This window comes from Notamacropus eugenii, chromosome 2, assembly GCF_028372415.1.
Source record: "Notamacropus eugenii isolate mMacEug1 chromosome 2, mMacEug1.pri_v2, whole genome shotgun sequence".
Taxonomy (NCBI): Eukaryota; Metazoa; Chordata; class Mammalia; order Diprotodontia; family Macropodidae; genus Notamacropus; species Notamacropus eugenii.
Genome location: NC_092873.1, coordinates 234,851,210 through 234,864,937, shown reverse-complemented (window position 1 = coordinate 234,864,937; position 13,728 = coordinate 234,851,210). Strand labels below are relative to the sequence as shown.

At 36.7% G+C, this 13,728-nt stretch overlaps 1 protein-coding gene across 2 annotated transcripts in view; it reads left to right on the top strand.

Moving 5' to 3' along the window:
- The window catches only part of LOC140526974 (utrophin-like), a 78,388-nt gene that overhangs the window by 42,626 nt on the left and 22,034 nt on the right, over positions 1 to 13,728 (top strand). For both annotated transcript variants that reach the window (XM_072643587.1, XM_072643588.1), the window contains exons 12-13: positions 2,603 to 2,757; positions 8,317 to 8,506. In XM_072643587.1, the coding sequence (XP_072499688.1) occupies positions 2,603 to 2,757; positions 8,317 to 8,506 (345 nt within the window). The remainder of the gene's footprint in view (positions 1 to 2,602; positions 2,758 to 8,316; positions 8,507 to 13,728) is intronic.

Genomic DNA, 13,728 nt, shown 5'->3' with positions numbered 1-13,728 from the left:
TCTTCCTTAGGAGAGAGAGAGAAATCTCCCAAGGAGGCAAAGATCTTACAGCAAGAGAATGAAAGCAGAAGTGGAAGTGGGGAGAGAGGGGAGAGGGAAGAGCGAAGAGAGGAAAGAAGGAAGAGGGGCCTTCTGTCCTGTAAGGGCCCCTCAGCGCTAAGAGCTTTCAGGCTTTCCTGACCCTACTTAAGCTCTCCGGCCATGTAGTTTGCACCTGAATACCTTGCCTGTTAGATAACAATAGGTGTGCCCAGATCCGGGTCAGTCTCGAGGGCGGGGATGCTCCTCCCATCACGTTTCTCACGGGAAGAGGCGGAAATACACGAGATAGCTTGGTCTCACTCCTCGATTCCCTGCTGTTTTCTGGGGGGCCTCATGAGAACTCTAAGATTTAGAAGTTCCCACCTTTACCCGCCCGAGACTGTCCACATGGAATTGAGCTTCCACCCGCAACAGGTAAAAGATTTTGCTTCTTTTTGTATCCCCAGTGCTTTCGTCCATTGCCTAACCCCTAGTGGGTACTTCATGAGTGTTGGTTGGTTAATTGATTTTAAAGTAGGGAAACAAAAGTGCACTTATAGTCAGTGTCTGTAGTTTATCATTAGTGTTTTACCAAATCTCAAAGCCTATTTGATGGCCACCTGTTTGCTAACTCTAGTGGTAGAAGGAAATCTATAGTGGGCTCCGAATAGATTTCGTGTTGAATTGTACATTGTCCCAAGTGTTTATTTTTTTTCTCTTTTTTAGATTTTGGAACAGAAAACCTGGGATAAATAATAATAATAATAGTAAAATTCCCATTTTCCCTGAAGAAGGCATAGGCCATTGTAAGCTAAAGTACCTTAAAATATTTATTTTCTTATACCTGTAACTTGGGAACTGAAAGGAGTCATAGGTGGACAAGATAAAATATTGAAACCAACAAAACATCTTTAACTGGCGCTGCTGTGCTTTCATGTGATTGTTAAGGCATAAAGAGTATAGCCTTGTAATGTTTTTCCTATTGTTTTTGCTTGAGCAGCATTTTTCTTTTTGTAGAGTTGATTTTTTCCAGGGTTTGTAATCCTGATGTTATCTCAGGTACCTCTTGTAAGAAAACAGTTTTAAAAAATTATTTTCTGGACACTGCAGGTAAACTGCTATGTCTTTAATTTTCTCATGTAAACTGAACTTTATTGTACCAGCATGAACTATTGGCTACCACCATTCTTTGATGATCTGTTGGAGAAAAATAGAACTGAATTATCAAACTTTTACGATATTTTAGGGAATTTTTAAATTGCTGTCGTTACTACTTTGTATATGGACTTTTTGTGTGCTTTATTTGAAAGGGAATTTTCTATAGAAGCAATTGAAGAACGTTGAGAAATCTGGTTGAATATTTAAAGCAGTGATATGCTGGTAAACATTTAACAACTGGCTCCTTGGAAAAAGAATGTTTGCCCCATATACTGTAGCATTAAATTTTTGTCTTTAACTTTCCTCATTCTAAACAAGTATCAGAACTGTCAACCATGCCCTGATTTCTAGCATTTGCTGATTTCTAATGTATAAATCCTCATACTGAAAATTTAACAATTGTGCCTCCCTGGTATGAGTTCAGGCTGCCTCTAGCACACCTGCTTTAGCATAGTCTAAATTTTCTTGTACTATTACATAATATGGCAGTTTTCAGAGTGTAGTCTGGCTCCACCAAGGATGTACAAAACCCTTTGATGGGATCAGTGAAGTCAAGGCAATTTTCATAATAGTAAGAAATTTCAATTTCAAATATGTTAACATTGATGTATGTCAATAACCCCTTAAACAAAAAAGCTCTATGTGTGTGATGGCTGTAAAGGAGCCCTCAAACTACGGGTGTAGTATAAAGAGAAATAGACTGAAAATGCCTGGTCTTGAATTGGCCACTCATCATGAGATCTTGAGCAAGTAGATTCTTCTTTCTTGGTCCCAGTTTCTATATCTGTGTAGGACCTGCCTTTCCTACTTTGAAGGACTGTGGGGTGGACCAAATGACAGAAAGAATGTAATATGCTTTTCAATTGCATAAAATTAAACACCAGCTTCTGAGTATGTATATCTAGGTGGTATATATCTACTACTACTTCTTTGTTTTTTCTTTTTCCCAGTAGTTTCATATTGTATAAAACTTGAGAATAGATATACTGAATTAATGGTTATTTTTAATATTTTTCTGATAGAAAGCAAGAAGATTGCTGTCTTTCTTTTATTATTGGTAAACCTTTTAGTACTCTATGGTACTACTTCTTATAGTATTCTGTGTATATGTACTGTATCCATGTGTGATGTATGCATTTGCCTCTTCAGCTAAAAAACTGCAATTTAATATTAGAAGATATTTTAGATCTATTCAGAAAGTGCATGCTTATGGAAACTAAATTAATAGATAACTATTTAGATTATTTTTATTTTGCTAATATTCGTGGTATTATACAAACTATGCTAATCACTGATAGAACTCACAGTGCATTCAGGGTATGAGAAAATTAGTGTTAAGATAATTTGGATGGTCTTTTGTTATGATGTACCTTCCATCTGTGACCCCACTCATGTTATTTTTTCCCCCAAAATTGCGCTTTAGGCATTAATCCAGGATTTAAATAAAAACAAATCTACGATAAAAATTTATGAGAATCTGTGGAAGAAATTGGCGAAGACGTATAGAACTGATGATACTAGGGCATTAAGGAAAAATGGTGATGACTTCAATGCAGCTTGGGCTAATCTCAACCAACGGTAATTTAAAGACTTTATTGGTTAATATTACACAGTCAATGTGGAATAGAATTTCGTCGTATTTCGTAAGTAAATGCATTATCCAAAGACTTAAGCTATGGTTTTCAGAGGTATATACAACCATTTTATTGTTGTTCAGTCATTCAATCATGTCTGACTCTCTGTGACCCCATTTTGGGTTTTCTTGGCAAAGATACTGCAGTGGTTTGCCATTCCTTCTTCAGCAGATTAAGGCGAACAAGAGGTTGAGTAACTTGACAGGATCAGTGTGTGAGACTGGATTTGAACTCAGGTTTTCCTTATTCTAAGCCCAGCACCCACCAAGCCATCTAGCTTGTCTCCATGCCACCATTTATTTATGACTTCTTAAGTCTTTGTCATTAACAAGCAAATCAGTAAGCATCTATTGAAGACCTACTATGTCCCAAATGCTGTGCTGGCAGTACTGGTGATAAAAATGCAGAAAGGAAGCAGCTACTGTTCTCTTGGAATGCTCATCCTATCAAGTGCTTGTCATTATTAATAACAATCATTATTGTTCTAGCTACTGGGCAAGATTAAAAAAGCAGGTTTTATACCTGTCCTCCTTAAGTTTGCCTTTTTTTTTTTTTTTTCGATTCCTTTTGATAGCAAACTGGACTAATATTATGTGGTCTATATCGTATTTTTAGAGTGACTCTTGCCTTATCTTTCTCAAACAAGCATCTGCCTTGGAATTTCTCCCTAAACAATTATCAGAGTTTGTTATTCATTCCATTTTTGTTTGCTTTGTTTTCCTATTTCTCTCTGCATACTTTGTTCCAAACATTGCCCCACTGCTTTGATGCTGTGGAATGCTATATATGAGTAAATGCGTATAGCTGATCTTTATTGGGAAAGTTTCCTTTCCAGCAGTTCCCTTTAACAATGAAGTTCGATGTCTCTACCTCTCACCCTTCCCCCCGCACCCCCAAAATCAATAATCACATCTTAGTATAGAAAGCTAGATAGAAGATTTGAGTCACTATTCTGTTACTCTCTGTACGTTTGTGGGCATATCATTTTTTACTAAGTCTAAATTTACTCCTATGTCAAGAAAATGAAAACGAACACTGTAATGCACTTTTCAATAAAGCTAAGTCATTCTTGTCTTTCAGTCCTGGTAGGTCAATTTGGAGAGCATCTTATCTGTGTGGGAAATCGTTGTCTTCAGCCTCAGTGAATACTTGGGTTTCAAGAACCACAGTCTTTAACTTCTGCTTAAAATTTCTTTCTTATGCTTGTCAGTGCTCCAAAATATTTCCTTGTTTCTTGATTCTGAGAATGACTCAAAAGGTCTAAGTGCAATTAGTCTCTCCTCTTCTCAGACCTTTGGATACATGATGTGATTTACTTTGTGGTATTTTGATTTCAGCATTCTGCATTTGACTAAAGTGGATAATGTTGGACTCCTTTGCAATTCATATTCAATTCATAAAGCATAGCCAGCAATTTAGAAATGATAGTAAGTTGTTTTTCCTTTTATTTTTGCAACAATCTAGAAAACAAATTTCTGTAGCGATTCTGCAGATAGAATTGTTGTTCAGTCGTCTCTGACAGATCCCTTGGACCATAAAGTCCATGGAGTTTTCTTAGCAAAGATATTGGAATGGTTTGCCAATTCTTTCTGCAGTGGATTGTGGCAGAGAGAGGTTAAGTGCCTTGGCCAGATTCACACAACTAGTTAGTGTCTGATGTCACATTCGAACTCGGGTCTTCCTGACTCCTGACCCAGCTCTTTATCTGTTGGGCCATCTAGCTACCTCCTATAACAGTGCTGTAAGGCAAATTAAAAGGTATAAATATGGTTGAAAGAGATTAGACTTTGGAAGAAAGAAATCTAGTGCAAATGCTATGTTTTGTAAGAGATTTTTAGGAGAAAAAGTATGTAATATTAAGTTCTCTGTGGCTCACTGGAGGAAGGTTCTGTTTTGATATTACATCTGTTGGATATGACAGTGGGTTTGGATGCATGAGCTATAACCCATGACTGAGAGGAAAAGAAGAGCAGGATGCCCTCGTTAGCAAAGAAAGATGCTCCTTAAATATAGGTTTCCTACATAACAGCACCATTTGAGGAGTAATCTAACCAGTGAAGACTTTTGCAGAGGATAAAACTTTCTAGAAAAATCGACCACTTAGGAATATAGACCTGCTTTATTTAGGACCTCTAAATCTTTTTTCCTTTGCTTTGTAAATATTTTAAGACTGCCTACAGCAATAGCTGGGTTAGATAGAGTAGGCAATTAAAAATGGATTATACTCAAAGATAATACTTCCTCTCTCATAGCAGGGGAACACAACACTCACATTTTCATTCAGTTGTGATAATGCGAAAGACAACTACTCTTTCATCAACAGGATTTTCAAAACTTGAACTTATTTTTAAATGGATATATGGTAGTTTATTGGAGCATCATGCTTATTGGAGACATATATATAGTCACGTTGGTTGAAGTCTTTCAAATGGACATGACCTTCCTTCCCTCTTTCACCAATTCCTTCCTTCCTCCTCCCATCCTTCCTTCCCTACCTCCCTCCCGATCCCATCCCTCCCATTCCTTCCTTTCCTTTCTTCCTCCTTTCTTCTTCCCCCACCTCTTCCTCCCTCTTTCCCCAGTTCCTTCCTTCCTCCTCCCATCCTTCCCTCCTTCCCTCCCTCCCGATCCCATCCCTCCCATTCCTTCCTTCCTTCCTTTCCTTTCTTCCTCCTTTCTCCTTCCCCCACCTCTTCCTTGCCCCCCTCACCTCCCTTCCTAAGTTTGAAAAAAAAATGTACATAAAGTAATATAAAATCCTCAACTATCCCAGCTGCTTGGGAAATCATTTCTGCTTATGAGATTTCTAGATAGTTGAGTATTTACCCATTTAACTGCTAAAACATTTAAAACTCTTTGGCACGGATTTTTTTCTTAAATTTATTGGATTATCCTCCTGTCTTCTTAAACAGTTTATTTATTTGATAATTAGAATGATCCACAGTTTTATTTGTAAAGTGTCTTTGTAGTTACGTTTCTCCCTGGGTCTTCTTTTTTCCCTGGGGGGGTACTCTTTTCCATCATTTATTAGAAATCTTTAGATTCTTAGAAGTGGAAATGACCTTAAGTAAAAGAGTGTCAGAATGTTGGCTTCAGGATAGTTATACCCCACCAACTGTATAAACAGATCTTCTTTCCTCAACCCTCCCTCCTTTCCCTGGCCTCCTGGGTGATAGGTAGAGTTTCTATGTAGTTGATAGGGTTCTAATTAGATGAAATGTTACATGGAAACCAACAGCCATAAGCATTGTATAGTGGTCCCTGATATATGAAAGTGATTAAGAATTCTCAATTAAATCTTCTATCGATTACTTGTATATCTTCCACGTATTTTGTACCTTTGACAGAGTGTCACTGAAGTTGCATTTCACAGAATTTTTCATTTTAGCAACTTGGAATATTTTCTTTATGTCTTTCCTATTTTCTTCAACTTTACAGAGTGATGTAGAAGGTTCAGGATAAAGTAAAGTTATTCTGACTACTTAATGTCTAAATTAAATGATAAAATAACTTTTTAGAGCTATGTAGGTTTAGTCATCGACAACTAAGTCACACAGCAGTGGCTAGAATGCCAGGCCTCTAGGCAGGAAGACCTCATTTGAAATCTGGTCTCTGACTCTTAATTATCTATGTGACCCTGGGTAAGTCACTTAACCCCATTTGCCTTAGTTTTCTCATCTGTAAAATGAGTTGGAGAAGGAAATGTCAGACCCCTTCAAGTGTCTTTGACAAGAAAACCCCTAATGGGATCATAAGGAGTTGGACGTAATTGAAAACTGATTCAACAACGGTAATATTTTACCTGTATACTATCATAAAATTCCCAGAATATGGTGAATTTAGGTCGTTAGTCATCAATTTAGTTCATTTGTTGCACAATGCATGTGCTCACATTTGTTTTCTGCCATATTAGTTGTTACAAGAAGTATATAAGGAAGTCACTAAGTTGCTGTTCACTGGTTTCAGTCATATTTGAATCTTTGGATTCAAATTGGGTTCAAATTTGGATTTCAAATTTTGGATTTTCTTGGTAAAGAGGAAACTGAGGCAAAGAGGGTTAAGTGACTCCAATGACATGTAGCTAGTCTAAGGCTGGATTTCAACTTGGGTTTTCCCCATTTTCAGCCCCAGCACTCTTATCCACTGTGCCCCCAGCTGCCTTCAGTAGCTAATAAGCAGTTGCATGCCATTGAATTGTTGCTAACCTTTGTCTAGTTCTTCAAATCAGAAGAAATGATGTCAGATCAGGTTTTCAGGGCCATACACACATCTTTACCATAAATCCCCATTCTGATGATTCATCCAGGCCTATATATAAGTGAGTGAATCCTCAAAGTCTATGTCAGCTGAGATTTGTCCGTCCAACCCTGTAGTTGTGAAACTTCTGGCAGCAGACTGTTTAGATTTTCCAAGAACCAGCCAATCTGAATGGAGATGGCTCACTCACTGAGTAATGAAAGTCTTTATCAAGTTCCAGAGGTTTGTCATCTGTCTTGGCACAGCTAATACCTACACTCATTGTCAAAGATCTTTTGGTTTATTAAAGTGACTTCATCTCATTTCCAAGTCATAAATACATATGTCATGAGAAGTAAGAGAGCTACAATGATCCCTTCCACATCATGGGGTTTAGGGGCACAGTGCCCCGGTGATCTGAAAAATCCGCATAAAATTCTTTGGCCCTACCAGAGATGAAGTTTGAAATATTATGGTATCAAAAGAGAAAATATGTTGATCTTGTACAATACTGTTCATATATTTTATGCATTTCTCAGTCTCTAAACTCACATTTTCTGCATCGTTTGCTGGTCTTCACATGTTGTCTATGATTTCCACAGAACTCCCAAAACATTCTCACTTAATATCTTATGTACAACTGTAATATATCAAAAACTGCAATGGGAAAATCATGATGTCAAAGGGATAACTACATAGGAAATCCCTTATTGAATGAAGTCTCGTTTTTGAGGATGGTTCTTCATTTTCAAAATTGTTTCAATTGAGTTTCTCTTTAAGTCATTTTGTTTAGCTGGGAATATGGGGAGAGAAAATAACGCTTATGAAATGACTGAATTGAATGCCCTCTTTCCAATTTCCCATACAATAAGTGCCCTTTTGGGGTATGCACAAACATTAAATGTTATCCCCAAATAAGAATAATAACTCAGTTTTTCACAGGAGTGATTTTGTAATTTGAATTTTTTTGTGCCTTCACAAATTAATATTCATATATGCAAATAGAAAATTCTTACTATTCTTGTTTGAAGGAGGAGAAAGGAAGTTTATAGAGGGCCTACTTTGTGCCAGGCACTGTACTAAGTGGTATGGAAGTATCTTGTTTGATCCTGAAGTGCACCAAACATATGAAGGGATGGGTTTCTCATCTACTTTTGGTAACTGGTAAAAAGGAACATTCCTTTTTACATTATCTATTAACTTCATGTTCATCATGTACATAACATTGGACGTTATTTAAGGTTTGCTTGTCTGTTGTTGCTTCCAGCGCTCGAGGAAGACAAATTTGCTTAGAGGTGGACCTCAGGTCAGTGCAGGCCTCCTTCAAGATTATAGACAAATTATGGAATTGGTTGACGGAGGCAGAAACTTCAATTAATGTACTTGCCAATGCGATTGAGCAGGAGGATGCTTTGGAAGAGTGTGTTTTGTACAAGAAGCTGAACAAGCAGTTTGAGGTGAGTGATTCTGAACCCAGCACATTGATTCATGGCTGCACTTTACATTGTGTTTTCTTTTTCCAATTACTTGTAAAGATAGTTTTGAACATTCACTTTGAGAAGATTTTGAGTTCCAATTTTTCTCTCCTCCTTTCCCTCTCTCCCTTTGCCCCTCCCCAAGCTGGCAAGCAATCTGATAGGCTGTATGTACAATCATATTAAACATATTTCCATGTTAGTCATGTTGTGAAAGAAGAATTAGTACAAAAGGTGAAAACCATGAGAAAGGAAAAAAAAAATATGGTATGCTTTGATCTGTGTTCAGACTTCATAGTTCTTTCCCTGGGAGTGGATATCATTTTGCATCATGAGTCATGTGGAGATCTAAGGATCATTGCATTGCTGAGAAGAGCTAAGTCTATCAAAGCTGATCTTTGCACTGTGTTGCTATGACTGTGTACAGTGTTCTCCTGGTTCTTGTCAATGTTATTGTTCTTGTTAGGAGGTAGAAGGACCAGTAGGGAAAGGGGTGAATCTTGTCCTTGTTATGAGCCTAGGGGCACTTAAAATTGAGGCCTGATTTTGTTAATGTGGTAATCAAGATGCTTATTCCAGATGGATGTATTTTTCTAGTTTCATAACTGCTACATGCATCCCTTTTGTGGTTATCCTCATTTGACCTAAAGTTTTTTCTTCTACTGTTTAATTTATTTAGACTTCAGAATGTCTTCAGAGAACATACACATATACTTACACACATGCATATATGTGTGTGTATACAAATGTATTTGGGTGTGTGTGTATTTCCTCCAACTACCCTAATACTTAGAAAGATCTCATGAGTTACAAATGTCATTTTTCCATGTAGGAATGTAAACAGTTCAACTTTAATGAGTTGAATTAATGGCTTCTCTTTCCTGTTTACCTTTTCATGTTTCTCTTGATTCTTGTATTTCAAAGTCAGATTTTGTATTCAACTCTGGTCTTTTCAACAAGAATGCTTGGAAGTTTCATTTATTTCCACTGAAATATTCTATTCAGTTTTGCTGGGTAGGTGATTCTTGGTTTTAATCCTAGCTTCTTTGACCTCTAGAATATCATATTCCAAACCCTTCAATCCCTTAGTTTAGAAGCTGCTAAATCCTGTGCTATCCTGATTGTGTTTCCATGATACTTGAATGATTTCTTTCTGGCTGCTTGTAATGTTTTCTCTTTGAAGTGGGAACTCTGGAATTTGGTTACAATATTCCTAGGAGTTGTCTTTTGGGGATCTCTTTCAGGAGGTGATTGATGGATTCTTTCCATTTCTGTTTTACTCTCTGGTTCTAGAATATCAGGGCAGATTTCCTTGATAATTTCTTGAAAGATGATGTCTAGGCCCTTTTTTTTTAATCATGGTTTGAAAACCTTTACCTTCATCTCTTTTTCTTATGGTACAATAACATTCCATTCCATTTGTATTTCATTTTTTGTTCAGCTATTTCCCAATAAATGGAAATCTCTTTTGTTTCTGGTCATTTGCTTACCCTCAAATTACTAATTGGAATATTTTGGCTTATAGAAGACTTCCCCCTTTGTCTGTGACATTCTTGGGATTTATGTGATATTCCTGTGTAAAGCTTAGGGGCAATTTAGTTTTGTAAGCTAATTTCCTATTGCTTTTTTGGGCAGTTGGATCAATATTCAGCACAGTAAACAGTGTTATTCATGCACTTGTGTTCCCACAGTTTCTCCAGCATTCAGTATTTTCATCTTTTATCATCTTCGACAGTTTTTTAAAAAAATATATGAGATGAAACTTCAAAGTTGTTTAATTTTACAATTTCTCTCTCTTAGTGAATTAAAACATTTTTGATATTTGTTGATAGTTTGGTTTTCATTTCTTCCTTTTCAAACTCTTTGTATCCTTTGACTACTTCTCTCTTGGGAAGTGGCTCTCCTAGAGCATCTTCAAAGGACTCTTAACTATTTTTATTTATCGGATAGGCCATCTTAGTGTCGGAGGCCATGATATGTTACATTGTTGGCTCTTTGTGACAGTGTAAAGACAGTCCAGTTAACTTGACACAGCCCCAAGTAGTTGTCCAGATTGCTTTTATATGAAAATAATTTTTCCCCATTTCTTTTTAAAAACAATTTGGTGGTATATTTATAAACCAATGGTTATATGTGTGGCCATGTAGGTCCAGTATAGACTGCTCAAGGCATTTATGTGTGTGTGTGTGTATTAACACCACCACTTTATCCCCTTTTCCCCAGAAGATCATTAGTTTCACACCATGTCGTTGTTAATTTTTGCATGTATGTGCAATGTAAAGGAGAGGAGATTTGACGGTTTGATACTGTTTCAAAGTATCTCTTATACAGTTTGTCATTTTAATATTTAGATGCACAATTTATACTTTATCATCGATGTTCAGGCAGCATGCCCTTATTATTTTTACTGTACTGAGTATATCCTTGTATTTATGTAATTTGAAAGACTTTAAAATTTGTAGCAGATTAGCCTGTATAATATTGATTAGTACTTAAAATATATTCTTATATTCATGTCTAAAGAGAGATTTGGAAGAATATATTAGAAATAGTAATAATTTATGGATAAAACCAAACAAGTCTTTAAGAAGAATGTAAGGAACTGTTAATGTTTCCTATCTAAAGAGTTTAACCATTCCTCCTTATGTTATTACATTAGGGAACATTTTCTTACGATGACACATAGTCATTCAAAATATTTAAAGAAGAGTCTTTATTATGTAGGGAGAAATGAGAAGAGAAGTGAGAAAAAATGGAGGACTAACACGTTAATGTGAGGATTTTTTCAGAAAATGAGCTACAATATACATTTTAGACTGCAAGCAAAACAAAGCAATTCTCATTACACATAAAATTTGAGAAATATTTTGTTTCCATATGTGTTAATAACCTACAAAAGCCAAATAATCCATTTATTTCCCTTTAAGGGAAGCCTCTCAAACCCTCAATTTCAAGTATTTGTTAATTTAAAAGAAAAATTAGATTAACCAAACTTCTCCCCCAAACTAAAACCTTAGCTTTAAAGGGAAGTAAATTGAAAGCAAACTTAACATAAAAGCAATTGTTGGAGTTTGATTCTATGTACACAGTTTAAATGAAGGTGTAAGGGAACCCAGGTTATTTTGTGAAAGGGGAACGAGCCAAAGCTGACGACATTCCTTGTACACAGCTTAGAATGTGTCAGGTCTTAGGGATGGCCTGATACGTAGCCATGATAGAACCGTGAGAAGAGCAAGTAGACATTTTCCCTGTGTTCAGATGAATCTTGGAGGAAATGGAGGTAAGGTGTGCTATTGTTAGTTTGAGTTCTGGAAGGATGCTACATTTTTCTGTATCCCATGTTTTTAATGGAAAAGTATTATCTTGAGCAGCATTTATTTCATTGACCCACTCCAGGGCTGTGTCAAGTTGCTTATAACTCAAGTAATCAATTCTCTTAGTGGTAGAATGGTAGCAGAAGCATGTGCTCTTCAAATGAATATATGTTTGACTTTAATATTTAGGAGTTAGGAATAGGTGGGTAAAGAAATAGGAACTGAATAAAGTGTACACAAATTCGAAACCAACTTTTTAGTAGGCTATTTCCCCTAATATTTTAAAACATTGCCATGTTCCTCACTAAAAAAATTCTTAGTATTTCTCAAACTAATCAGTTAATACAGAATATTTGTTGAGCCCTTGTGCTCATAATATGTTTTGCTTTTTAAATATTTTATTGACAGATATTTTAAAATGTTCTAACTTTCTAGTTTCTCTCACGTTTTGTTCATAGAAGACTTCTTTATGAAAACTAAATACAGTTAAGTAATACAAATGAATTGTGATTGTGATTGTAAATCATGTCCCCAAATGAATGTCTCATTCTGCACCTGTGGTCCATTGCCTCTTTCAAAGAGGTGCAAAATGTTCATCCATTTTCCTACATGTCTTCCAAAACCATGATTGTACCCTGCTTTGGTCAGAGTTGTGGTCTTTCTGAATTCTATTCCTTTATATTACTGTGGTAAATTCTTCAATTTCTGCTTCCTTTCTTTGTAGAATGTTAAATATTGAAGGATGCAGAGTTGTATGAATAGTTTAGAAAATATTAGTCATTCAATCTGAGAACCTCAGTGAGATATCTAGTCCAATCTCTTCATTTATTATGTTATAAGAAGTTGAAGCCCAGAGAGCCATTTCTGCCCAATATTCAAAGCAAATGAGTAGGAGAGCTGGACTAGAACCTAACTCTCCTGATTCCTGGGTCAGTGCTTTTTTTCTTCTCCCCCACCAGAAACTGAAAAATACTGGACAAGAAAATATTCCTGAAAGTTAAATAATGTAACCTTACCATAATGAGAATCTACACGATCGATAAGAGTCCATGTGACCACAGTTCAGCCAAAGGCCAAATAGGTAGAGAACATGGACTGATGTGGTTAGTTCCCTAACTTGTGGCTTCTTGTGGGAGCTGGGATGAGAGGTAGGACTCAAGGATAGTATACGATTTGAGTAGGTGAAGAAAGTAAGCTGTTCAAATGGGAAGAGGAAGGCAGTTGGGTGGTGCAGTGGATAGAGCACTGGGCCTCGCATTTGGAAGACTCATCTTCCTGAGTTCAAATCTGGCCAAGTCACTCAACCCTGTTTGCCTCAGTTTCCTCATCTGTCCAATGATCTGGAGAAGGAAATAGCAAATCACTCCATTTTCTTTCCCATGGAAATGCTACATAAGGTCACAAAAAGTCAGACACGACTAAAATTGACTGAAAAACAAAGTGAGAAATAGTGCAAACATGCTGGTTGTGATTTCATGGATAATTCCACTTGTAAAGCATGTTTCATGAAGTTCTGCCTATTTCAGTCCTTCTTTGACACTAATTGTTTTGTTCAGTGAATGTCAATGTTACCTTGGCTTGTAGAACCAAAACATGACATTGATTGCCTGATTGGTAAGGTCATGCCACAGACAAGATGTTTTCCTTGTTCAGTTGTTTAGTGTCTGACTTTTTGTGACCCCATTTGGCATTTTGTTGCTGGTTTTCCATTTCCTTCCACAGCTTATTTTACAGATGAGGAAACTAAGGTAAACAGGATGAACATGACTTGCATAGGGTCACACAGCTGGCAAGTGTCTGAGGCTGGATTTGCACTTAGGTTTTCCTGACTCCAGGCCTAGGGCTCTTTCCACCATGTCATCTAGCCTGCCCCACAGGCAAGGTAAACAA